The following is a 27,561-nucleotide window of genomic DNA, read 5'->3' as shown; positions in this document are numbered from 1 at the left end:
AAAGACATCCTTTTTACGTGTTTTTTTGGTCGCGCATGGTATCCACTCGTCAATGTAAGTGGCCCCCCCGGGCGTACTGTACATAGTGTTATTTTATTATCTCTTTATATCGGAAACTTCGTTTTACCGAATTGCCATGCACTCTCTCCGACGCGTTTGAAGTCTTAGACAGCATGGCATACTACCAGCCGATGGTACACACACGCACACACACACACGTTATTTGACAACTTGTCTCTGGAGCCAAAGTTCCTCGCATATAACTATCTGCATGCCTGCACGCAGTGTGTATTGAACACGCACGACCACGATCTAATGAATATTCATCGGCGAGACTGACGTCATTTTACGAGTCTCCTTTCAAACTTGGATCATAAGTGCCTACCTCAAATTGTTTACCAAGAATTGGTATTTCCAACGGACGGTGTCTTCAAATTTTTAAAAGAAAAAGAAGAGCGAGTATACCGGTGCGGTATCATGACACTACGATACAGGGTCGAGCGTCCAGCATGGGTTTTTTTGTTTTTTTAATTTTTAAAATCTTAATCGTGCGTTATGGTTTTTTTCGCTATATATGTTAGCACCAATAGAACTTAATTGTATACCGATATATAATTGGATATTTTCTTTGATCAGGGCAATTGTATCGATTTTGGTTCTGTGAGACTGTATTCCCTGGCATACAGATGGCGGTGGAGGGGAGTCTTATTGTGCGTATCCCCAAGTTCCACTCCAAGGGGGGGGGGGGTAAAAAGGAGGGGTAGAATAAAGAAATAAGAGAGAAGAATGGTTAGATAATGTTTTTCTGAATATATATATATAAATCTCTTTTCACTGTCTTTAAAATTCATTTTAAAGGTCAACATTTGCTCAAACCATGTTGTCCCTTCAATATTTTAGGCTCATATGACTATGCATAAATTGATTCTCTTGTATTTGTGGTTGCTTTAAAATTTAGTGCATTTTCAAAATAATTTTGCTTGAATTACATGTAGGATGAGCATAGCGACATATAGCTCTTAATTTACTAATAATCTCGCAGTTAATACACTTCAAAATTCTACTTTTTGATAAAACAATGAGAATTGCAGTTACATATATTGCAACCAGGAGTGTTTTTTTAAGGTTTTGTCGGACATTTTATCCAACAGTTACCATAGGACCTATGCTTCTCAGCCAATCATAATCAAGGAAAGAAATCAGATCTGACAACTTGTCAGACAAAAATGTTGATGAAACACTCCCCAGATCTTCTTTTCATGGCTCTTCCTAATCCTTTTCTTCATTCCTTTTTTTAATTCTAAAAAGAGTGTGCCTCCTCCAGCACCATCCATTCGTTAATAGCAGTTTTAAAAGTACCTCAAGATATCCCTTCATATTTCTATTCTTTTCCCTAATCTATCCAGGATCCTCCCCTTCCTCTAATCTTTCTTTCTTTTTCAAAATCAGTTATCTTCTGACCCCAGATGACTCCCATCATTCCACCCCCTCTCTGTCTGTCTATTTCTCTCTCTCCCCCTCCTAAACATTATCTCTCCCTCTCTCTTTCTTTTCTCCCAACCTTCCTAATCTGGGTCTGTTAATTTCTTTACTGCCCTATTTCTTCCCCTCTCCCAATCTTCTAACTCTATCTACATTAGAGGTTATTTTCTCATTCCACATCCATTCCTTCTCTCCCTCCCTTTCCCTCTTGCACACCCACACACACACTTCCTCTCTCTCCCCCTCTAGTCATCCCCCACTCCCCTCTTCTCTCTCTCTCTCTCTCTGAACATTACTGACAAAAACCAAACTTTAACATTAATATAATTGTGTAAAAGAGCTGTAATTATATTACAGTTTTTTTTCTTTTCAGCAAATATTTCAAAAAAAATAAATTAGTACAATTCAAAAGAAAAATAGAATGTATAATACCAGTACACAATTTACATTTAAAAATATCAGTCTGGAAAATGCCAAGAAAGAGACTATAAAGTCATGCTTCCTATGTACTTTAAAAAAAGTAGGCAATGTCTGATATCATGAAGAGTACATTACAGATCTAACTACATTTATAAAATACAGTGTAATGAAATAAAATCCAATCCTCACTGCTCTTAAAAAGAGACAAAACATTATATATTTTGGCATAATACTGTAAGGTAACATACTATTCATAGCTCCTTCCTCCTCCTCATCACTTCTCTCTTTTGCTCTCTCTCTCTCTCTCTCTCTCTCTCTTATGTCTATCTCAGACTATGCAATTATATCAAAGGCAGAGAGAGTTCTTTCAGCACTGTAAGCACATACTCTATAATAAAAAACATTAATCATAATATACCACTGTAGCAAAAATACTTGAGTCTACCAATTATTCTGTAATGCCCCTTGGCTTTCAATATTACAACCTTTATCTAAGCATGGACCTAGGTCCATGATCTAAGGCTGGCAGGGAATGTGTAGGCAAATTGGTTCCCATTTACATCTGTGTACATTGGCAGTGGTAGTGGGGGCTGTAATTTTAACCTTAAGACATTGGAGTGTGAATCTATCAAATAATAAACTTTGCAATAAATCAACACATATTGACAGATTTGAAACATAAAAAAAAGTACTGTAAGTTTCTACTACATGTAATAAATACACAAAATATCAAAAGGATAAAGAACTACAAAAGCAGGAAATAAATACTTAGTCAAATATAAATCATGTTTCTATTGCCTGACCAGATTAAAGAGTGATTAAACATTGCATGTATAGCATAGATATTCTATATTTGAAATACAGCAATAATCACTGACCATACATAACAACATGTAGTTTGACATCTGATTTTAAATCATTCAATACAGGCATAATTGTCGTTTTTTCTAATGTTGGTATTTAACCTCTTAGAGCTGTGTAATTTTTATTTCAAAGGCTGTACCATACTCACACATAATCTGATGCCTTGCTATATCTGATGCACAATTATAGGCATCTCAAAAACAAATTGAAAAAAGTCACTACTATTAACCCTGATAAGACGGGGATGGGGGCTGAATCAGCCCCTCCTCGAAATTTTTGCGATAAATCCGCCGCGCAAATTTTTTTGACCGCGTCGCTTAATGACTTTTTACTTTCAAGTCTCGCACAATTTTTGAGACCAAAATTGCGGCCCCCGGGAACACGGTTCCATAAGGACACAACATTACGTAAGTGCACGCAGACCCAAAATTGCAAAAAAATGTGAATTTGTGTACAAATGCATATGAATGTATCATTATTTTTCCTTTCACTGATTAAAATCAACTAATTTCATCTTGTTAATGGTCAAAATAAAGTCTCCATCAAATTCTATTGAAAAAACAATGAAAAACAAAAAGTAAAAAAAACCAGAGAAATACATAAGAAATTTAGAAGTCGGTTTAAAGTGTTTAATAAAAAAAAAATCTATATCCCAAAATCAACATGCAAAATACACACTCTGCCTTGAAAATTGCCCTCATCTAAATCTGAGCTGAGTGTGTATACATGACAATAAAAATTCAAAATGGACAGTGTAAATAAATTACATCTACATGTAAAACCTCAATGTATGAAAAAATTATCATAATTCAAAGGGCATAGAGAAGCAATTTCATAAAAAACACACACTAACATTTTATATTCTTCTGATCCTCAAAATGTTGACAAAGGCAATGCAGGATTCTGTAAATGTGCAGCATGTTTTATAAGACCCTGAATTCACATAGACATTATTTATGTGAATATACTCCAGCTCTTTGATCCAGTTTCAAGGCAAACATTTTCCCCCCAAAACTGCTATACATGTAGCATACATGTTTGGTCTAAAATTATTAGATGGGCTTGTTCTTTATCAATGCTAGACCTTTTTTGTCAAAATTTCATTTGGTGTGACTGGTACTTGGTCTAATTGCCAGAAGGTCTAAAGACCACAAAATCAATTTATAACTTGGGCTCAATTATCATTTGGTCCACTTACCACTTACGTTAGGTATAATGACCATTTCATCCTAAGCAGAATGAAATTAAACCCCAGTATATTAGATCAAGTGGGACTAGTCAAACTGGATATCAGAATGACTGGTTATTATCCAAAGGAAATTAGACATAATTTCAAATAGACAAAACAAGTTAGACCACAATACATTGATGTAATATTTACTTAGAAAAAATGTTTATAGCACAAGTAAGTATGTAACCTAATATACACAGTGTCCTGTTGTTTCCATTAATGTTCAATCTCTTGTGGTAGTGGTTTGACAAGATGACAGACAATTAAAGATTTTCTCTGTTTGATGGGGTTATAATGTATGGAAGGCATTACAAACATTTCTAGAAACAACCAACCTGGAAACAACAGCAGACTGGTTAGCTCAGCCCTTAAGAAGAATTGCACAGAATATAGGTTTTAATCAAGTTTACATTTCAAGCATTTAAATAAGTCATACGGATGATAGCAAATTATTCCTATCATAATTTCTTCAGATGTTCCCAATGTTTTCTCAATAGCTCCAGGGTTGCACCAAGTGCCCAGCTGACACGGAAGCCATCAATTGCATTTGTCATCTACCAATAGAGGAAATAGAAAAGGAAGATTATTATTCTTAGATTAGTTTGAAAAGGAAATTGATTACAAACACCCATTTAATACCTGTAAAGGCATGCTCTCTAACTGAAATGATATATCTTGTAAGAAGATTCATAAAGTATCAACATTTCTTATGCTACAGGTGTAACGCAAAATGAAAGCATAAGTAAAGTATGAATGAGAAAAAAATAAAGAATATAACAATTAAAATATGATCATAACATATTTTACATGAAAATGTACTTTGATCAGATACCCAATCAAAATGAAATATCTGCATATTTTTTCATATAAAAACCCTTTTTTTTTCAAGCATGGAACAAGATGAATATTTCAGGATATAACATTTGTGTGAAGCTTTCTGATATTGATTCACTAATGAGATGAGTGGACAAAGAGTACATTGTGCAGAAAAATAAAACCATAACTGTTAAAGGGAAACAGACATAAATAGAAATATTAATTCAAATTTTCACAAAGAATCAATGGTTGAAAAGTTCTGTACACTAGTTAACTTCATCATTATTGTAAATATGAAAAATTGAAGTAGAAAATAAAACAATCGAATTGGATTGAATTGGCACTACGCTTTTGCAAATATTTGGATGTTTGATGATACTAAAGTAGAATTCGAATTAATGGCCCTTTGCTAAAGCTTTAGATCTAGGCTTTAAACACATTTATGTAACTATTGTAGATGTACATGTAGGCCCATATGGGCCAGTCTACCAATACAAAGGCACCACACCACCATGAATATTTATAAGCCAATAAAGCTTAAAGAAAATACAATGACTCTATCAAGAGTCAATAGTGTTGACCACACATACCAGCATTAAATGTAATAAACCAAAGAAGATTAAAGATATGCAGGTACTATGATCACAAAATATAAAAAAGCATTTTTTGAAACAGCAAAGCAGAATTTGTGTAAATAATAGCAATGACCATAAATTACATCACTAATTGGAACTTACAGAAGAATATTTAGAAAAAGGATAAGATATTTTAATCCTATGCAAGTGAGTTTTTTTTTTCAGGTGATGATTTAGACTTACCAATAACTGAACATCATCCCTGAATTTATATCCATGTGATAATACTGAGCTGAGGTATACAAGGTCCATACAATGAAATGGCTTGTCAGTATATAGTGAATGGTTTAAACACACTGGTGAGACAAGAAGGAAATAGAAACAAAATCAATACTTATTCACAACACTTCATTCACTCTACTGATAATCAAAATTGTTCAATCTAGCTTGTACGCTTTCTTGTGATATGTAGAATCATCATCTTTGTACAAATGTTTGATAGGTATTAAGTTTGACAACATATCTGTAAGAAAGAATGTTATGTATGTTTAGTGTACTGACAGCTGGACACATATATGTTTGTCTTCAGGTCACAATCACTCCTTTGCCTATGACCCTGTGCAAAAATAGAATCACTACACAAATTATCACTAATGCCATGAGAATAGAGCTTTAGTACATTGATTTAATTTTATCCTACTTACCATTTATTGCAGCTTCCCTATAGTCTTTCACTAGCATTGTTCCTCCTTCCTTCCAATCTTTTAAGAAAAAAATAATACAACCAAAATATGATTTACTAATCTAATAACATCAAACTAGTCATCTAGGTAATAAATTTTCAACATCAAAATGATGAACAAAAAATAAATATTGAGATACAAATGGAAAATCTTATACTCAATTCTAATATCAGATTACATCCTACAAAATAAACCAATACTTAAAGCTTCTGTGCCCAAGCAGGTTGAAAAACTTTCAGAACAATTGTGCTTAGAAAATTTATTACCCTCGGTTTCATTTGTCATTTTTATATTCCTTATACCATGAGAGTAAAATAATGCATGATGCCATCATCCTAATAAGAATCAAGGTTGTTAATTTGAAGTCAAAAATGTATTTATTCTATTAGTCATATGTACATATGGTTAGTGCAATTTTAATCTTTTTTAATGTGTTTAATAGTCTTAATTGATCAGCTTTTATTCTTTGAATTGGCAACATCAGTATTATTTTTCAAGTTTAATATCATTTTCACCTTAAAATATCTGTATTCAAAATTAATAAGGGTTGATAGATAAAGAAATAAGAATGTCTTTGAAAGTTAGGAATTTGCCAATTTGTGTAGAAAAAAGACAATCTTGATTTCAAATTTTGATGCATTTTCTTTTTTACAGCATTAAGCCAAACAATATTGATTCAATAGAAGTTAAAAGGCTCAGTATAATATCCCCTCCATCTTCTAATGTATTCTGTATGATTTTAAGGTTGGTCTAACTTCATTCAAGACAGCACATTGTCACGGAAGCTGCGTTCTAGACTCGATGGCAAGCGGGCCTGTATGTTCCTAATACATGATCCAATAAGGTGAACGGTTTGAATGGTCATACCAGGCCAAAAATAATGTAGTCTGGTTGACAGATTTCATTATCAGGCGCTACCTTTGAATTATATTTGAAAAATTATATTTGGGAAATACTACTTCTACAAATACTGAGGCTTCAACTTACCAACTTTTTCAATCTCTGCAGCTCTCTCCCAGAAGTAAGACAAGGCATAAAAGGAAGAGCTTTCTTGCATTTCTGTTGGTACTATGACAGCATCTTCTATAAAGGCTTTAACCACACTCAAACAGTTGTCATATATATTTTCAGAATGTATATTTGATGATGATACTGAGTACATATTGCCTCCAAAGTCCCATGTCCCTGATGTGAATGGAGGAAGACATGCACTGGTAAACTCTTCTGAGCCTGCTGATGACATAAAGAAAAGAAGAGACAGAGAATCAGACATCAGTAAATGATCAAATAGAAATATTGTGCAATACAAATATTACTAGTTAAATTGATTAACTGAAGAACAAATCAATCAAGATGAAATTCAGCTACCTAATATCATCTCCAGGTTCACTATACATGTTTATTTATTATTATGATTAATCATTAAACTGCTGAAGTATGCTCCCATCTGATCTCTAACTCCCCCCCCCCCTCCTTCTTCTGTCTCTCTAGTAATGTGGGCTCCTTTGAATATTATATGCTCACCAGAAAGTTGATCAGTATCACTTGATCCTACAAAGATTGGGTTTTCCTTCTCTCGTTTTAATATTTCCAGTCTTGCAGCTTTTAGTCCAAGACCTAAGAAACTGAAATAAGAAGAAGTTACACATGAATAAACAACAAGTTTCATACACATGAAAGCATTCTCTCTCAATCAATATACACACACATGTATTTTCTGGATTATTGTTTTTAAGCTCATAAATTGTAAATCAAGCAGCTAGATAGCTGGAAATTAATAAGCAATTTCAGTAAAATAAAATTTGAAAACAAAATTGGAGGAAAAAAATCCTAGGATGATCCTAATTCCTTTCAAAATGCATACACCTCTCACACATTGAAATAGAATGTATTGAGATCAAACCAACCTCTTTGTGTAGAGTTTATATTGATGATGAAGGAATGGGTATGTCTTGATGTTGGTATTATGAATTTCATGAGATAATGTTTCTTCGTTCCGAGGTAAGAAGGTGACTTGTGTAGAGCCTCCTCCCATATCCAGTGTGCCTCTTGTTTCTGGGGTTGAACTTATCAGTGCACCTGAAAGATGGAAAAAAAAGACATTAAAGGATGATTCAATATTTCATAATGCCTATTGATACATGTAATTTCTCAAAGGGTTATACATTCTGAAACTTCAAGGGGTAAAATACATTTACCTCTGATCTTAACTACTTAACTTCATACATTTAACATTGCTTAAGTAATTAGACCTTAGTCCTATTTAATGAAAAGATAGGAGATCTATTAGAAGAATGACTTCTTAAACTAAGAGGCAGAGAGTTCCAGATTGTAAGAGCCACAACTGGAAAAATATATCCAACTGTAATGGACAATAACCCATGTACTGGATTAGTGAACAAACTTTTGGATTAATAAATTCCACTAAATAATGGATCCAAGACTTTCCAACCCAAATGCAAATTGCCATTAGTAAGCCAGAAAATACAATTGCAGTGAATGACTTCTGGTGTTACATACTAACATTGTCGGTGATGCCATAAGACGAGTTTATGAAACTTTAAAATATAATATCAAATCTACACTTCTTTTTACATTGCTTTACACTTTCTTCAGAAGTAGGAACTAGGAAGTAACCTTGTTGAGTTCTCTTTCCTCATTTTGCACAAGCACATGAGCTTTGCTGCCTTCTACACGGGAACATCATACACGAGTGTGATATGGAGAACTGAAGACTGTTTTTCAGTTTTTGCTGATTTCAGTTCAGTTCAATTTAGTCAAATTAATTGATTTCCAATTAAAATGATATGATAACAATTCATAAAAATCCACAACATGTGAGCAAATATAAACCACATTGTAATTATAAAAAGTCTTTCACATGTGTTTTACATTAAACAATAAAGGGAAAAGGGAAGTTATAAAAACACAATAAGATAAATTAGTCAACATATCTTCCCCTTAGAAACCTTTAAAAGGAGTTTGACAAAACATAACTGACATAGTATAAAAGAAATGAAATACTTATTTGCCCACAATTTGTAAGCTATGCTCAAAGTTCTGTGTACTGAAAATACTACATGTACTTAAAAACCTGTAGTCTCAATAAGTATCAGTATTCCTTGAATGCTTGAGCGCCTGTAGGCAGCACGGCTTACGCTTGGTTAATAACAATAACATACTGTAATGCGCAGTTATGTATATAGAAATTGCACAATATAAATGTACAATTATTATTATCATAACTTCTGACTGAGCACAAAAATATAATATTACTCAAACAAAATCTATCTGGATTACACATGACATGTGAAGTGCTTTAATGGAGTACCATTAATCAATGATTTGTACCCATGTACTGCAAAAAAAAAATTTAAACATCAGTTTCATTTCATCAAAATCGGATAAAAAATAACAAAGTTATTGAATTTTAAAGTTTAGCAATATTTTGTGAAAACAGTTGTCATGAATGTTCATTAGGTGGGCTGATGATGTCACATCCCCACTTGTTCTTTTGTATTTTATTACATTGTATATGAAATTAGGTTTATTCAATTTTTTTTTATTCAAGAACTAGAAAAATTGGATTGACAACTGATTTAGTGCATTAGATATTTATTGCTGCAACTTATTTCATTATAAGGGAAACATATTATTCACACAAGTATGAAATAATGAAAAAATTTTGATTTTATGTAATAACATAAGAAAACGGAAAGTGGGGATATGACATCAGCCCACCTAATGAATATTCATGACGACTGTTTTCACAAAATATTGCTTAACTTTAAACTGCAATAACTTTATTATTTGTTATCTGATTTCGATAAAATTGTCAGCATTTTGCTCAGTGAATTCTACTCTATGTATTAAGATATAAATATTTTCAGCCTGGACCATCCCTTTAAACATTTGAAGCCATCAATATTTCAATGAAAAATACTAATGTAGAAAATTGATTATTGACGCCAAATGGTTAATGAACAGCCCAAAGCAGTCAGTCAAATATTTGCATAAGTATTCTACAGATCAGACTGTTGTAACGATGTGTTATCAATACAGAGCAAAATGTGAAGTACTTACGATTGAGAAAATTGACGGTGACCCACATAAAAATACCCTCATCTGTTCCATTCATAATATCTACAGTGGTTTCTGGAGTTTCTACATGAAATGAAGACCTCTTGAACATTGCATAAACCTATATACAATAGAAAGTAAAAGTAGCAAATGGTTCAATAATAACAAGGCTGAATAAAAATAAATCAATGGAAACAATCTTACCATAGAAGAATATATATGACATCCTATTCCATCCATTATAAAAAAAAAATGATATTACATCCATTGTAAATTGATTTTTCAAAGAATTTGAAGGCATAAATATGTAATGAAGCAAGGAGATAGTTAGTCATTTATTCTAACCGTACCATCATTTTCAAAGGGAGAGAAAATTTCACTTTTAGACATCAAAAGAATATTGTAACACTCACATTATCAGCTATAAAATACCAACAGTAAATAATGCATTTTTTTTCAGTTTTAATTCAAAGACCCAAGATTAATGATTCATATATAACTCTACATGCAGCTATAAAAATCTCAAAACACTCAGTCACATCAAACCATACCCATACCAGGCAGATAGATACATTGGGGGTGGAGGGGGCTCAGGATAATCATCTAACACAATAGCCCTTGTACGTTGCAAAGACACCAAGTAAATACTGCTACTACATTCAATGCAGAATGTCATATTTGGCACAAACAGAATTAAGAAATATAGATGCCATTTAGAATATTATACATATGTTTCATGACATGAACACTCATTGACATAGTCATTTGTATTTACCGAATACATTGTAGATAATTTGTATAATCTTCCCTTTCCTACTATGCTATTTATTTTTAATATTGCAGTGTTTCATTCCTTAACATAAATGTAACAAATTATTAAATACTTACTTCATTTAGAAGAGCTTTAGCCTTCCTCTCTGGAATAAGTCTAAGACCAGCTGTCGCTTTCAAGGCAACTGGAGTTGTTGACCAATGACTAAATGGAATTGATCGTAATGCTACATCCAAAAGTACTTTAATCGAGGCTGCTCCCTAAAATAATAAAAATCAAGATTATAAGATTGAGGATTGGCCATAACTATTTTAAACCAAAGCTAATTACTCTTTAAATACACAAATAAAAAACAAGTAAAAGGCCTCTGGCAATCTTGCCTGTACATATGTACTTCGCAATTCCATATAGCACCGGTAGTACTGACTTTGAAAACAACCCACCACTCATACTAAGTGCATGGACCCTAATTGACCTTTGACCTTAATTATGAGACCGGACACTAGTGCAAAATGATAAGTGATACTTGATTATCATTATATCTAAGTATCATACAATAGGTCCAATACTTTCAATGTTATGATATCATTTCAAAACTTCAGGCAAAGTGGAGAGGTGCAATTATCAGCTGATTTTGTTTTGAGTTGACCTTGAAAATGCTCGAAGTTAACAAGAGGGTTTCCTGAAACCGCTAAGAGAGTGTCGCAGCAAAACTGAAATAATTTTTGTAAATGACCATGAATCTGAGTGATGTTTATGTTTTTGGAAAGAAGAATGATTACTTCGACTGTTTATTTAGTTAGTTTTTTCATTTGTGGAGTAACAATGCAAAAAATATGTCAAAAACTCTCCATGAAAAAAATGAAAAAAGTAGTTGAAAAATTCGCTTAAATTTCACATTGTTAGGTCTTCGGCATAAACAAAACTGAGATATGTCAGAAATAGTCGATTTGACAGTCCCATAGGCTCAGTACACCAACCTAGAATTATGTGCTTTCCGATGAAGTTTTTTTCTTGAATCATGTTCCTATGGGGTCCTCGAACATGTTCAGCTTGGTTGCCCAAACGGCAACTTTGGGCAATTTTGCTAATTTGCATAAATCCAAAATGGCCGCCAGATACCAACTTAAAAAGCTAACTTTTGAACCCCTTGCAGGAAAATGATGAGGAATACCTCTTTTTAGGGGTTTTGGTGTGTATAGAATCCATTTCTATTATAATTTTTGCCATATAAGGTCATCTTCAGGTCAAATTCAAGATGGCCGCCAGACGCCATCTTGAAAAATTAAATTTGAACCCCTTGCCCCAGAATGATGAGTAAAACCTCTTTTCAGAGGTGTTGGGGTGTGTAGAATCCATTGATGTTATAACTTTTACAATATAGAATTATCTTCAGCATGTTCAGGTCTAATTCAAGATGGCCGCCAGATGTCATCTTGAAAACTTGGGCTTATGACCACTTATCCCTGACTGTAAATATATAACAGCTCATTATAAAATGTTTCAGTGGTGTGTAGAATTTTTCTCAAATAAGTTAGAGCAAGCTCGAGAAGTTTTCACTCGTCCTCAATGTATTCAGGGACATCATCTTCCTTGTTGCCTTTACCATCCTGATCTAAACGAGGCTAAAAAAACCTCTCCCTTGACATTCTCCATCTCGACTCTTTTATTATTTCCTCATGGTGCCCCTCCCTTAGATCTGGTCATACCTAATTCCCAAGGACGTTACATATGGAAAAAGAAGAGTGTTCTTTTTGACTTGTACAAAGGCATCTCTGCCAAGGATCATAAGAGAATGCGAAGGGCTGGTGAAGTTACTATAGACTATAAGTTATCCATCACCAGTAATCTGCCTATGAGAGATGTCATCATGAAGAGCACGAACAACAAATGGAGGATGCCAAGCGTGTTGAGTACCTTCAGTCTAGGCATGGACCTATAGGTCCATGGTCTAGGGTAGCATACCACATTGGAGGCACTAGATGGTGGTGTTTGCTCATGAGGTAGATATCACCATGATCTTGCAGCAAGCTGTGGTCAGAATGTGATTTGTGTGCTTATAGCGATGACAACGACCATTTTTGTCCTGCTTGGTCTATTGGGTTTACAAGGCAGAGCTATAGTGCAAGGTACAAATGGAGCGGTGAGGTGGTATAGTACTGGATATCAATTCAACCTGTGTTGACCTGGGACCAAAATGTTTGCATGTTCATGCCTTCAGTGCATGGATGCGACACGAAATCATGCATACGGCAAAGGCAAGATAAATGCACTAAACAAACTACTAATTGCCAGGGGTTGTCCAGGTTTGGCTAATATACTTGGAAAGGTGGAGTCAGCTCGCTTCGCCATCTTCATCAAGAAGAGAAAGAATCCTAAAGTAATGGCCCTGCTTCCAACATCTCATAACCTGTTGCTGCAGGCGCTTTGAGCTCATTTGATAGCTGTAGATCTGTACCAGCCCCTTGATCATGTTGATGAGCCGGCGGATATAGCTCACTTTGGATGGGAGATCTGAGATAAAATCCCCGTTCCTGTCATTTCTCAATGTGACCCTACTCCGCCTGAACTAATCAATGTAATTCGCTGTCAGTGTACGTCACAGGCTAAGAAATGCAGCACTGAGATATGTAGATGCCACAAAGAGCATTTGTCCTGTACGACATTCTATAACAGTTCTGGTAAAGTGGAATGCTGCAATACATACACTGTCAGTCACAATGTCAAAGCTGGAAATGACGAAAGTGTGGAGATGGAGGATGTCGAGGAAGAGGTTTTAAGCCTTGTTAGATCAGGATGGTGAAGACCCCGAGGATGAGGATGTCCCTGAATACCTTCAGGGCGAGTTGGATTAAGAATGATCAAGTTATACCTTGGTCACACTTGCTCTACGGCAGCCGTAAGGCGAGTCGAAAACAGCCATTTAAACATTTTTTGTACCAACTACATATAGGCGGTACAAATATACAACTTCGCGACAGATGTTCGACAAATTGTGAGACACCAACAAATATAAAGTGAAAAGGAAGTGTTTACAGCTGCTTAAACCCTTCCAAAGAGTCCTATCAGTCTCCGAAAAGTTGTTTCAGAAATTATATTTCGAGCCTGGGCCTGTCAGCCATCGTACTATACATTATAGGCCATTTACCCTGATTCAGCCGACCATCTATTGAAAAAAGAGAAAAAACTTACGGAAATGAATTCTACACACCACCTAAACCTCTTATTATGAGCTGTTATATAGTACTTTGGGATAAAGTGATTCAAAAGCTCAAGTTTCCAAGATGACATCTGGTGGCCATCTTGCATTAGACATGAAGATGATCCTATATTATTAACATAAATGGATTCTACACACCCCCCAAACCCTATAAAGAGGTATTGATCATCATTCTGGGGCAAAGGGTTCAAAGTTAATTTCTCAAGATGATGTCAACCTGGCAGCCATCATGGATTTAACCTGAAGATGACCTTATATTGCAAAAAAGATATAAGAATTGATTCTTCACACCCCAAAACCCCTAAAAAGAGGTATAACTGATCATCCTGGGGCAAAGTGTTCAGATTTAATTTTTCAAGATGGCGTCTGGTGGCCATCTTTGATTTAGCCTGAAGATAACTTTATATGGCATAAATGATAATAGATTCTACGCATTCCAGAACCCCTAAAAAGAGGTATTCCTCAATCCTCATCATCCTGTGGCAAGGGATTAAACAGTTAAGTTTTTAAGATGGTATATGGCAGCCATTTTGGATTTATGCAAATTAGCAAAGTTGCCGTTTGGGCAACCAAGCTGAATTTGTTCTAGGACCCCATGTGAACACAAATCAAGAAAAAAACTTCATCGGAAAGAACATTTCTAGGTTCGAAAAATGTCAAATCGACTAAAAGTATCTTCTTATAAACACAGGATATGGATATGTCTGGAAATAATCCAACTCCTTGCGATTTTCAACCCGATGAATTTGTTTTCACGCCCAGTCAGCCCACTGAAAACGATGACGTCATTACCCAACTTCAGTCCCATATACACACTTTTTTGTTTGTTTGAAGACGGGGAAGCAGTCACTGGCAGTGCTACAGTGCAGTGAAGCTGCCATGACGTAGCGTGCGAAATCCCTATAATGTATTGGACAAATTAACAAGAATTTGGCTTTGCAGCGTACATGTAGGTATAAGCAAGTTGACCAGTGAAATGTAGCTTTTCGTAAGCTTCATTTCATCACTGATCACAGTAATCTTATGTCGATTAAGTAAAAGACATACTAAAACAAGAAAAAAAGGGAAACTTCTATGCCTACCTTACTTTCGTCTAGCTCAGTAAGTACGGTTCAAATGCATGTAAACACTTAGACCCGGGCGTACCGTAACAGAAAGGCTAGTGATTGCTTGCAGGGCTGAGTCCCATAGCTAATTGGAACAGTTTAATTGTGTATGATTAGCAGGGTGCTACATAACTTTTTAGAAGCACTTGCCCAGTCGGGCAAGTGAATTTCTAAATAGTTGGAAAATACTTGCCCGAAAATACATTTCACTTGCCCCAAAAAAAATCCTTCAAAATAATATTTTACCGCTTCAAAAGAAAGTACTACGGTTTTATATACCATTGCCCCTTTCCTCTCTTTTAAACGTGAATTATTGTACCTTGTAATATTTTTTTCAAAGTTATTTTAGTTCCTATGACCGAAATTGGTATCAATATGCCATTTGATTAATATTCCCTCTCATATATTTTCATGCGCTTTTGTATATGACCGTGACACAAAATAAAAAGGGAAATCACTGAAAATAACTAAAGAAGAAAGAAGGAAGGATAGGAAGGAAGGAAGGAAGGAAGGAAGGAAGAAAAAAATTGGAAAAACAGAAAGGAAGGAAGGAAATAGCAAAAAGGAAAGAATAAGGAAAAAGAGAAGGAAAGAAGAAAATAGATAAAGAAAGAAAGGATGAAACTTTTGTGGAAGGAAAGAATGAAATGACGAGAGAATTACAAAGAAAGAACAAAAAGAAAAAGGAGAGGAAGGGAGCAGGAAGCAAAGAAAAATTAGAGGAAAGAAAAAATGAAGAAATAAAAAAAAAGAAGGAAAGTACATGTAAGAAAATGAAGAAAAGAAAGAAAAATGGACAGAGAGAGAAAAAAAAATCAGGAAAGAAAGCTAGGAAAGATTGAAAAAAAAGATAGATGGAACAAAAAAAGGCAAGCAGGAAAGGTAGAAGAAAGGATGAAGAAAGGATAGAAAAGAAAGAAAGAAAGAAAGAAAGGAAGGAAGGAAGGTAGCAAGTATGGGAAGAATAAGAAAGAAAGCTCAAATTTGAAACAATACAAAAAATGCACAATCATCTAACAAAAATCTTGCTGATATTTGTTTAAAATATATTTTAAAAATTGTTGGAAAAATAAATGTTTTAGAAATGAATAAAATTCACAGAGAAACATTGACAAACTTAAAAATCAAATGAATCATCGCGGCAACGTGGACTTGCACGCATTTTCTTTCCACTACACTGATCACAACAACACTCAAAACAACGGCTGAAACTAGTTATGAAAACTCAATAACTTGCTCCTCTGATCACATCACCAAATCAGTAATCTGAGAATCCAAATAAGTATAAAAATTTCTCGCCGATTTCGTGATTATTTTGTCGGAAAAACTATTTATCATGTGAGCTTGTTGACTTTGATTCGGAGTTTGATCGGGGATAGTGTGCACAGCAGCATGGAGATCCATGCATGCCTGCCACACAGGCGGGAGGCCGGGCGCACCAGCCACATGTATGTATGCTGACTGTGTGTGTGTGTTTTTGTGTGTAGATCACCAAAAATTCGCAAACTGGCTTGCAATTTGAAATGAGGGAAGTTGTTAACTTTGTTTTTTTCTCTCTCTCGTCTGTATTTTTGCGTGTGAAGTATGGGGAAACTTTGTAAAATTTCATTTCCCAGTGAGAATTCCGCTTGCTCGATTCGGGCAAGTAGTTTTTGTCTTTACTTCAAAACACTTGCCCGACTCTAACTTTTACTTGCCCCGGGCAATCGGGCAAGCGCTTATGTCGCACCCTGATTAGCGATATGATCAATTCTAACGCCATGTGTTATAGGGCTCGCATTATGGTGCGCGCGGGAATAGGATTCGCTGGTATCAATGACTCTGTTATTTTGTGTCAGAACCCCATTTTCATACAGTGATTTCTCAAAAAATAAGTCTTCGGCACAGCGAAAACTTGGCATGCGAATCTATATATATATATATATATATCTCATGAATATGCATAGCGAATCTCACGAATATTCAATGCAGGGTATAGATATGTCTGGAAAAAGTTTGTGAGCAAGTTCTGGAGACAACGAAAATGAAAGTGAGCCAGAAATTAAAACTACATGTATTTGATTGTTTGAGATCATTTTTACAGGATAGAATATTATCATTTTGGAAAAGTCCTGCAAATTTGAGGAAATTTCGTTAACATACGGCGAAAATAAAAGCAAGTGAATTTTTCATGAAAAAATGAAATCCGTCTCCACGTGCATGGACAACAGTTAAAAATTCAAAACAAATCAGGCCTTTTGGCCGAGTTAATTGCACCCGTCCCCGCTGGGCCTGACTTAACCTTGGTTGAGATTGATTGTTGATACCACAGCAAAGTAATAAAATCATTGATCCTAAATGACCTTGGGCATGTGACCTGAAACTAATGCAAGATGATCCGTGATACTTGGTAGTGCTTTAATACTGATGAAATAAATATGGCCTGATATTTACCTTCTTCTACAATGATAACTTATGAAAAAAAATATTGTGACAGAAGTATCAGATTATAAAACTGTACTATACCTCTGCTGGATTATCTGCATACTGTGCAAGGGGGAGGTTTGTAAAGTTGAAAACTTCAGATAATAGGATTGGTGGAATTCCTGAAATAAGATAAGGAGAATATTCCAACATGATTGATACTTTAGATGTTTGATAAAAATCCAAAGTTGATTTTGAGAGATATGGAAAAACAGAAAGGTGAATTTACAAGGGGAAAAAATGAATGGTGAATATAAGAAAAACAGAATAGTGATAGAAAAGAACAAGAAATAAGAAAGATATGACTGTCTGGCAAATATAAATCCCATAAATTGGCAAGTAGTGAGTAGCTTGTGACAAGTATCTCTCAATTTGTTAACTTAATTACATAGTCTTCTTCCTTCTAAGAACCTTTGCACTTTAGAGAGGCATTCAAATTACCTCATTAATTGCATTATTTGCACGTTGTTTCCATGAAGGAACTTCCTCATTTTTTTCCATTCAGGTCATGATATAGTTGCAGTTGATTGACACAGTACAGAAAAAAGGTCATCTGTGACTATGCTATTTTCCAGGGTTAAAGGCTGAATAAATGCATATCCATGAGCTTAAAATGATAATATAGGATATTCTAGAACTTTACTTGTAATTTCTAAACAATTAGTTAGTTGTTTTTTTCCTTCTAATCATTGATGAACTTTCTTTCAAAATAATTTACCCTTGGGGGTTTCTTGGAAGTGGAAGACATGAACCCTAGAACCAGTACTGCCTGCATCAAACATGACACCATAGTAATCATCTTTCTGCTGGATCTCATATAAATCATCATCATCACTCCTCCATGGTGTATCTTTGTTACTCATAAAATCATAGATAGATTCCTGAGGCACAACTAAATCTGAAGATGACGTATGCTTCCTGGTCAGATACAAGAGTGAGATTGATAGTATGGTGACGGATACAACCATGATCTTACAGGACATCCGCTGCATCATGTCGAGGACCATTGATGATTGAATTCTCAGGAGAGTCAAAGATCATTTGTAGCATCCTCACTGAGAAGTTGCTCAGCCAGCATATAGCATTTGGTTACATCACTGATGAACTCCTGTAAATACATGAAAAGAACACGTTGATCAGCATATGATTTTTATATTGCAATACCGGCATAACCTGTGACATACTTTTTAGTCTACAGTCTTGCCTTAAATTTGATAGCTATTAGATCTACGGGTACTTGATTGGTTTTATATGAAATATAAATATTTTGTGAATGAATTTTACCCGACTGATTATCTTTGATATCTGTGCTAAGTTTGGACACCCATCATACAATTGATTCATAGCAATGAGATGTACTGGAAAGTGTTCTCTCAACTTGACAAGTAAATTTTTAGAAATAATATTATGGATCGTTGATGAAAAGGAACTTATTACAGATGGCAAATTCCGTTTGAGATTGTATAAGACTAAGTACAACGATCAACTGAGCTGGCCTCCGAAGAACTGATGTAAATGTGTTTATTCAATCTACATGTATGGAGTTAAAAGAAAAAAAAGGGAAAAAACATCCTCAGTTTCATGACCATAAATGTATCTTTGAATGTTATGTGGTTTACATAACTTCCGAAATTATCATGAACCAAATACATATTTGAATCTACAGTCTGAAATAAATTGTTTATGAAAGATCTGAAGTCTTTGCTTTTACTTTCATGATGCCATGTTTGCATTGATTTCTTGACAAATATAGTGAATATTGCTAGTAATAATAATCTTCCATGTCTTAACAAGTGTCTTCCTTGTTTAACATATAAAGTTTTAGTATAAGTTCTCTCAATCTGTGAACTCCAAATATCCTACTTGTGACATCATTAGTAAACAAGCACCTCAAATATAACAATGGTTAAAATTGTATATCAAATGTCTACTGTAAACATGAGCTAACTGGCATCAATTATTTGTTTAAAGATAATGCATATTTGTTGCATTTAAAATCTGCCAAAAACAAGTCTAAACTTTTGAAAGAAGACTAATATTTGCATTTTCCTATTTTTTACTTTCTCTTTTCAAACCTCGGAAAGAGAGGTCTGTTGACAGGCATCACATTTTTTTGGTTGGGTATGGGGGGGCCTAGGCAGTGCTTGTTTTTTTTATTAGCAATCACGCACATGCTGAGAAGCCCATTCAAATTACTGAACCAGGTTGGCCAGAAAATACTATTCAAACAATCAATGATTTGTGACGAGCCGCCTTTCACAATCTCATACAAAGTGCCTTAAAGCAGCGCTGATCCATAATGCATCAAATTTTATAACCACAAAAATAAGACAGATTAATCAGCCGTAAATATTCATATCTGAATGGTACGCGCCTTAAAACCCAAGATAACAACAACTATTTCAGCGCAAATATTCACTGCTGAATGATACGCGCCGTATAAGCTAAAACAACAACAACAACTATCTGTGCAGTTTGCACAAGTTTATAAAAAATAAAACATTCCAATGTTAGTTCGTAATTTAGCCTATCCTTTTTCGGATTGGAAAATCCTTTACTTTCACAAAACCTTACTTTTGGTTTATAAAACAATGTCTGTTAAATCAACTATTTCATAGTATATTTCTCATAAATTCTAGACCTAGAAATTGAGCAAGAACACACATGTTTTATCTTCATTATTCATATTAACTCCTGCTTTTAAACTGCAATCTCACTATTATAAATTAAGCATGGGAATTTTGTTTGTTATGCTCATGCATACTCTTCATCAAACACATAATACCTGAAAATTTTCATTGTATTTTTATTCCTCATTTTCTATTCAAAGACAAATTACTTCTATGTTGTTTGTGATTTACAGACAAGTTTAAAACAAATACATTATCTTGCATTCTTGCTTCTGTTTATCATTTTACATGTACCTAAACCTTTAGTTTCATAAACTAAATGTGCAAATTCAGAATAGAAAGTGTATCTTATAACTTTTGCACTTTCAATCTTTTTTGTCTTATGCCAATACCGCACTAAAAAGAAAATACAAGCATTGAACCTAGCCGCTTGCATTGATGCTTTATACATGCATTAAAATTTTCACTTGACTCTTACACTTTCCATTCTAATTTTCACATTTGTACAATACATATATTGGTCCTGTTTATCTCATACTTAACTTACTTTCTTGATGGAAAATACCATGACTCAGAAAATCAGAAATGAACCCTCACCCTCACGGGGTCATTTGCCTGAAAAAAACTGTATCGAAACTGCATAAAACATGTCTGCTGCACATGTAGATTACTGCCTAATCTTAACAACCTAATTTTACGGTCAACGTAAATTTCTATGGTATCTTCAAATTAGGCCCGTTTCGGGTACACGTGTACATGCCCGGTCAAGTCAGTGCACGTGTACTGAATTCCATGACCGTGTACACGGTAGCATATGTATAAAACTTGCGTGGGAGTTGTATAAACAAGTGAACAATTATTTAATTTAACACAATTCTATTATCATGGTCACATCCTCACATTACTTCCAATTTATCAGATGCTGCACAAGTTTTAATCACTAACGTTCCAGTTTTTTTTTATAAATATAAATGGAATGTATCCCCTAGATAATTTCTATTAAAGCATCGATTATCATGGTTTAAATATTAACCCCGGTCACAGAAAGATATAATTATTGTGGTAATGACTAGTATCATGATGATCATCATCACTTTCTGCGTTTGGTGTCTTAAAGGAGAATGAAACTTTTGGAGCAAGTTAGCTTTTGTGAAAGCAGAAAAATCAAAGAATAAGATCAACAAAAGTTTATAGGACTAGCAATAGAAGAGTTATGAGCATTTGAATGTTGAGATCACTAATGCTATGGAGATCCTCCATTGGCAATGCGACCAAAATCTATGATGTCACAGATGAACAACTCTCCCCTTTTGGACACTGAAAGTATATACCCCAAAACATCTCTTTTTGCTCATTCTAATCATATGACAAACGATTCATCAATGTTATAATGTTGTGAAACCTCTGTACTTGTCCTCTCATAAAGAGAACACATCACCTTGTGATAGACTCTATAAAAGTGAGAATATAAGTGAAATAAGTACTAAAGTAATGAGGGAGTTGTACGTGTGTGACATCACAGATTTTGGTCGCATTGCCAATGGGAGGAACTACATGGCATTAGTGATCTCAATATTCAAATGCTCATAAATTTCTTATTATTCATTCAATCTTCCTCAAACTTTCAACAATATGTTTCTTTGATTTTTCTCTTTGATATGGATTCAGCTGGTTTCAAGGGTTTCATTCTCCTTTAAGCTTTTCATTCAATCACTGGCGTACAGGCGTGGGGGGGGGTCTTGGTTCCACACCCAAGGGGAAATTAAAAAAAATTATAGGAGACAAAGTAATGAAATGAATGGAAACAATGAAATGTGTTCTTTGCTGAATATTATGGAAAAATCTATCACATAAATAATTAGAATTTAATTTCAATAGGCAATTAATTTTTTTTCCAGCTCGATTTGATCGCTGGCGACTTTTTACAAATTTTCCCACATCGCTATGTTTTGCCCCCTCAAAATATTTCTTTCATTACGCAACTGGGTTGAATAAATGTGTTGTGTAAAGCTATATCCTGTATATACCCCGATTTGAATAAAAATAGCGGCAATCTGCGAGGTTTAAATGGCTTTGATATCAAGAAGTTCCGGGGGCTCTGCCAAGGACCCCAACCGCATAGCACTGCCTTAGATGAGTATAGAAGGGTTGGGCCATGGCCCCCAAAAGTTCTGCAACCAAGATAAAAAAGGAGGAAAGAAAATCAAAGGAAAAGTGGAGGACTATGATTTTATTTACTGAATATAATGTCAAAAAATATCTCAGTTAGTTTCTCATGAAAAGGTGATTTTTTTCTTGCTCGCTTCGCACGCTCGGGATTTATATTAAGCAGCTTTTTAGCACATGTGCCATACTGCGCCCCTGTTTTTTTTTTTCTCTCTTCACGCTATTGCCGAAAAAAATCCTGTTCACAGTGGCGTACAGACCACAAAAAAAGGAATGGAAGGAGAGAAGATTGAAATATATTCTCTGGATATCATGTCAAAATCTATCACAAAATTGAATTTTGTATTAAAAAAATTTTTGCTCGCTCGCTCGCAACATTAAAAAAAAAATTCTGCCCGATACGCAATATCTGGCCCTATCAAAATCGTCGCCTCATTACACCATTAAACCTGTTCATACCATGATAATGACCCACTCACACTAGTACGAGGTTTGTATGCTATATGACCATGAAAATTTTGGCTCTTGCCCCCCCTGGCCACCAACCCCTGTTACACCGCTGCCTGGGACGCGGGCAGCATGCACAAAGTTTACATACAATGAAGTGATGTTATGCTTGATAAAAAGCTATGAGCTTTTTGCTGCGCCTTTATAGTACTTAAATACTAAACTTGACTTATATTTCCCCAAAATTAAACCTAGGGGAGATCGGGGTTAGTTGGAACACGGGGTAAGTTGAAACATTGTAATTTTCTTTAACGCCTGTAAAATAAATTTATGCAATACTGCCCTCAATTAATTGCTATTAATCAATAATATAAGTGTTTCAACTTACCCTGCGTTCAAAACTAACCCCGATCTCCCCTATTGTGAAATTATGATGCCTATTCACCATTAATTTGAAGTTTATTTTGATCCTAGTTCAAGTCTCACTCGTTTGTTCGTGCTGAGATAATTTATGCACAATGAATTCACAGGCCTTACATTTCGTCATTTTTAGGGCAAGGCCAGTTTGGCCTTTAAATACCTCATATTTTTTAGGGCACCAAGGCCACTACAAAGGGCACCACGGCCAAAATCTTTTTCCAAGAAGGGCATCAAAGGCCATTTTTTTTCGGTATCCTTTTTTTAAGATGTCAAATGTACTTAATCTTGTACAGGGTGCTACATAACCTTTTTTATTTCTAAATACTGTAGTTGGAAAATACTTGCTCGAATATATATTTTACTTGCACCCTCAAAAATATTTCAAAACAAGATTTTACCGTTTAAAGGAAAGAAGTGCTGTTCTATGGACATGTACCATTGCCTTTTTCCTCTCTTTTTAACATGAACTGATATACCTTGTATTTGTAAAATTGTGGTTTTTTTTCAAGGTGATTTTATCTTGACCGAAATTAGTGTGTTGATATGCCATTTGAATCTCTCAGATATTTTCATGTAATAAATAAGGGAATCACTGAAAGTAATCATAAAAGAAGAAAAAAAGAAATGAAGAAAGAACAAAAAACATAAAGAAAGGAAAAAAAAGAAAGGAAAAAAAAAGAAAGAAAAGGAAAGGAAGGGATGGTGAACAAATGGTTGAAATAAAGAATGAAGGATAGAAAAGAGATGAATGGAGAGGAAAGAAAGAAAAAATGAAGGGGGGAAATGAAGTAAAGAAAATGAAGGAAAAAAGAAAAACAGTGAAAAGAAAGTTAGAATAAAAGAAGGATGAAAGAAATAATAAAGGAAAGAAAAAAAAGGTTTCCTTCATTCTCTGAAATAAATAAAAAAAAGAAAAAAGGAGAGAAAGAGAAAGGAAGGGGTGATGAATGAATGTTTGAAAGAAAAAAAGGAGAAAAAAGGAGAAAAAAGAAAAAAAAAACGGAGGATGAACGAATAAAGGAAAGAAAAATGTTTCCTTCATTCTTTGAGAAAAAGAAAGAAAAACAGGAAGAAAGGAAGGAAGGGAATAGCAACAAGGAAAAAAAAAGAAAATAAAGCATGAAATAAAGGATGAAAGAGAGGGAGGAGAGAATGAAAAAAGAAAGAAAATAATGGAAGGAGAGAAAGAACAAAAGGAAAGGGAAAAGGAAGCAAAGAAAATTTTAAGAAAAGAAAGAATGAAGGAAATTAAAAAAAATGAAATTAAAAAAAGAAGGAAAGTAAGAGAAAGAAGGAAAAAAAGAAAAGAAAGTAAAAAAACAATGAGGGACATGTAAAAGAAAGAAAGAATGAAGAAAATAAATGAAATTTAAAAAAGAAGGAAAGTTAGAGAAAGAATGAAAAAAGGAAAAGAATGTAAAAAAACAATGAGGGACATGTAAAGAAAGAAAGAATGAAGAAAATAAATGAACACAGAAAAATAAGGAAGGAAAGCTAGGAAATAATAAGAAATAAAGATAGATGGAATGAAGCAAAGAGAGAGTGAAAGCAAGAAAAGAATGAAAGTAGGAAAGAAGAAAGAGGGAATGACAGAAAGAATGAAAATAAAAAAGAAGAGGAAGGGGGCAAAAAAATTAAGGAAAGAAAGAAGAAAGGAAATAAAAGAAGGAAATTAAGAAAAGGAAGGAAGGAAAGAACAAAAAACGAACAGAGAGAGAAAGGATCAGGAAAGAAAGCTAGGAAAGATTTGAAATAAGATAGAACCAAAAAAGGCAAGCAGAAAGGATAGAAGGATGAAGAAAAAAGGATAGAAAAGAAAGAACTAGCACATCAATGATGTGGAGCTCATCCGGCATCTCCCTACTAAATTTTAACACAATTTTAATTTCAGCCCAGTTGACATTGTAGTGAATTATATTGGTGACATAAATTGAGGATATAGAATTGAAATTGATGAAGAAATGACATAGAAGCATTTTTTGTGATCTATGAATCAGTTTCATATAAATTAAGCATAAATAATTTTCTAGTCAAAATTTCTTAAATCTGTGTAGAACCTTGGTGAAGCTCATGTGGCTCTCGGATGGAACACAAATAATCAAATCAATCAACAAATAAATAATTATTTTTGTGAGTTTTAAAAATATATGAATAAATTAGCATATTTAATGAGGTTCAAAATTCTGTGTTGAAATTTTGTATCACCACCTCGAGCTATCATATAAAGCAAACAAAATTGAAATTGATCAACAAATGAAGAAAAAACATTTTTTGTGATTTATGAATAAATTTTGCATAAATTAGCATAAATAATTTTCGAGACAAAATTTCAAAATTCTGTGTAGAAGTTTGGTAAACCTCATGAAGCTCTACCAATTGGAAGAAAAAAAATCAAAATCAGTCAACAAATTCAGAAGAAGCATTTTATGTGAATTTTTAAAAATATGCATAAATTTCACATAAATTAGCATAAAAATTGTTTTACTCAGTGGTTAAAATTCTGTGTACAAGTTTGGTGGACCTCATACAGCTCTACCAGATGGAAGAAAAAAAAAGAAAATCGGTCAACAAATAAAGAAGAGGCATTTTCTGTGATTTATGAATAAATTTCGCATAAATTAGCATAAATAATTTTCTACTGAAAATTTCAAAATTCTGTGTAGAAGTTTGGTGAACCTCATGAAGTTCTACCAGATGGAAGAAAAAAAAAATCAAAATCGGTCAACAATTAAAGAAGAAGCATTTTATGTGAATTTTTAAAAATACGCATAAATTAGCATATTTAAAGATTTTCAAAATTCTGTGTAGAAGTTTTGAATCCCCAACCTAATGCTATCATATAAAGCAAACAGAATTGAAATCAGACTTGAAATGATGAAGAAGAAGCCTTTTGAAATTCAGTCAACAAATAAAGAAGAGGCATTTTTGTGATTTATGAATTTCGCATTAATTAGCATAAATATTTTTCTACTCCAAATTTAAAAATTCTATGTAGACGTTTGGTGAACCTCATCAAGCTATACCAGATGGAAGCAAAAAATTCAAAATCGGTCAACAAATAAAGAAGAAGAAGCATTTTTTATGAATTTTGAAAAATCTGCATAAATTAGCATATTTAATGAATTTCAAAATTGGTCAACAAATAAAGAAGAAGAAGCATTTTTTATGAATTTTGAAAAATCTGCATAAATTAGCATATTTAATGAATTTCAAAATTCTGTGTAGAAGCTTTGAATCCCCCACCTAGTGCTATCATATAAAGCAAACAGAATTGAAATCGGACTTGAAATGGCGAAGAAGAAGCATTTTGAAATTGTGGACGGATGACAGACGATGGACGCCACAGCATAAGCTCATCTGGCCCTTCGGGCCGGATGAGCTAAAAATGAAAGAAAGAAATAAAGAAACAAATGAAGAAATTAAAGAGGAAAAAAAAAATCAAATTTCAAGCAAACAAAACAAATGTAATCATCTAACAAAAATCTTACTGATACTAGTATTTGTTTTTTTATTGTAATATATTAAAAAATTGTTAGAAAACTAAAATGTTTTAGAAACTAATAAAATTTCAAAGTGAAACATTGTCAAACTTAAAAATTGGGTGAAACATCGCGGCTTCACACGTACACAGGCTAGTCATCTCTCTTCCCATTGTCGTGTTCGCACCGATAACAAGAAGACTCAAAACAAAAGCTGAAACAACTAGACCGATCTAGTAATGAAAACTCAATAACTTGCTCCTCCATAACATTACCAAATCATTAATCTGAGAATCCATATACATGTAATTATAAAAAATTCCTGCCGATTTTGTTGGAAAAACTGTTAATCATGTGAGATTGTTCACTTTGATTCAGAGTTTGCAAATCTCCGACGATCATGCATGGCTGCCACAAATACCACACAGGCAGGCAGGCCAGGCCACGTGCAGCAGCTAGTACATGTACACTGTATGCTGACTTTGCGTGTGTGTCTGTGTGTAGATCAAATGTAGATCACTTTGCCATAATAATCAACACTTTGATTGTGGGCATCAATGGAAAGACAAGACAAGATCAAAGAAAATCACGGTAAATGGCTTGCAGTTTGAATTGAGGCAAGTTGTTTATTAACTTTGTTTTTTCTC

At 34.1% G+C, this 27,561-nt stretch overlaps 1 protein-coding gene across 5 annotated transcripts; it reads right to left on the bottom strand.

The window, feature by feature from the left end:
- Positions 1 to 1,806: 1,806 nt before the first annotated feature.
- LOC129265079 (nucleoside diphosphate phosphatase ENTPD5-like) lies at positions 1,807 to 27,344 on the bottom strand. 5 transcript variants are annotated; one of them, XM_064101780.1, is made up of 11 exons: positions 27,063 to 27,344; positions 18,491 to 18,880; positions 17,815 to 17,894; positions 11,100 to 11,243; positions 10,215 to 10,332; positions 8,039 to 8,210; positions 7,656 to 7,756; positions 7,119 to 7,361; positions 6,093 to 6,149; positions 5,632 to 5,744; positions 1,807 to 4,551 (listed from the first exon to the last, which is right to left on the bottom strand). In XM_064101780.1, exons 2-11 carry the CDS (start codon positions 18,777 to 18,779, stop codon positions 4,456 to 4,458), a joined length of 1,413 nt encoding a protein of 470 aa, XP_063957850.1. In that variant the 5' UTR covers positions 18,780 to 18,880; positions 27,063 to 27,344; the 3' UTR covers positions 1,807 to 4,455. The 5 variants fall into 5 exon arrangements, with proteins under 5 accessions (XP_063957850.1, XP_063957849.1, XP_063957846.1 ...); XM_064101779.1 differs by having other exon boundaries at positions 27,190 to 27,340; XM_064101776.1 differs by having other exon boundaries at positions 7,119 to 7,364; positions 27,063 to 27,320.
- Positions 27,345 to 27,561: the final 217 nt, after the last annotated feature.

The sequence above is a fragment of the Lytechinus pictus genome, chromosome 7 (assembly GCF_037042905.1).
Source record: "Lytechinus pictus isolate F3 Inbred chromosome 7, Lp3.0, whole genome shotgun sequence".
Lineage (NCBI taxonomy): Eukaryota > Metazoa > Echinodermata > Echinoidea > Temnopleuroida > Toxopneustidae > Lytechinus > Lytechinus pictus.
Note: the sequence above shows the minus strand (reverse complement) of the source record. Positions and strands in the feature narration are given on the sequence as shown.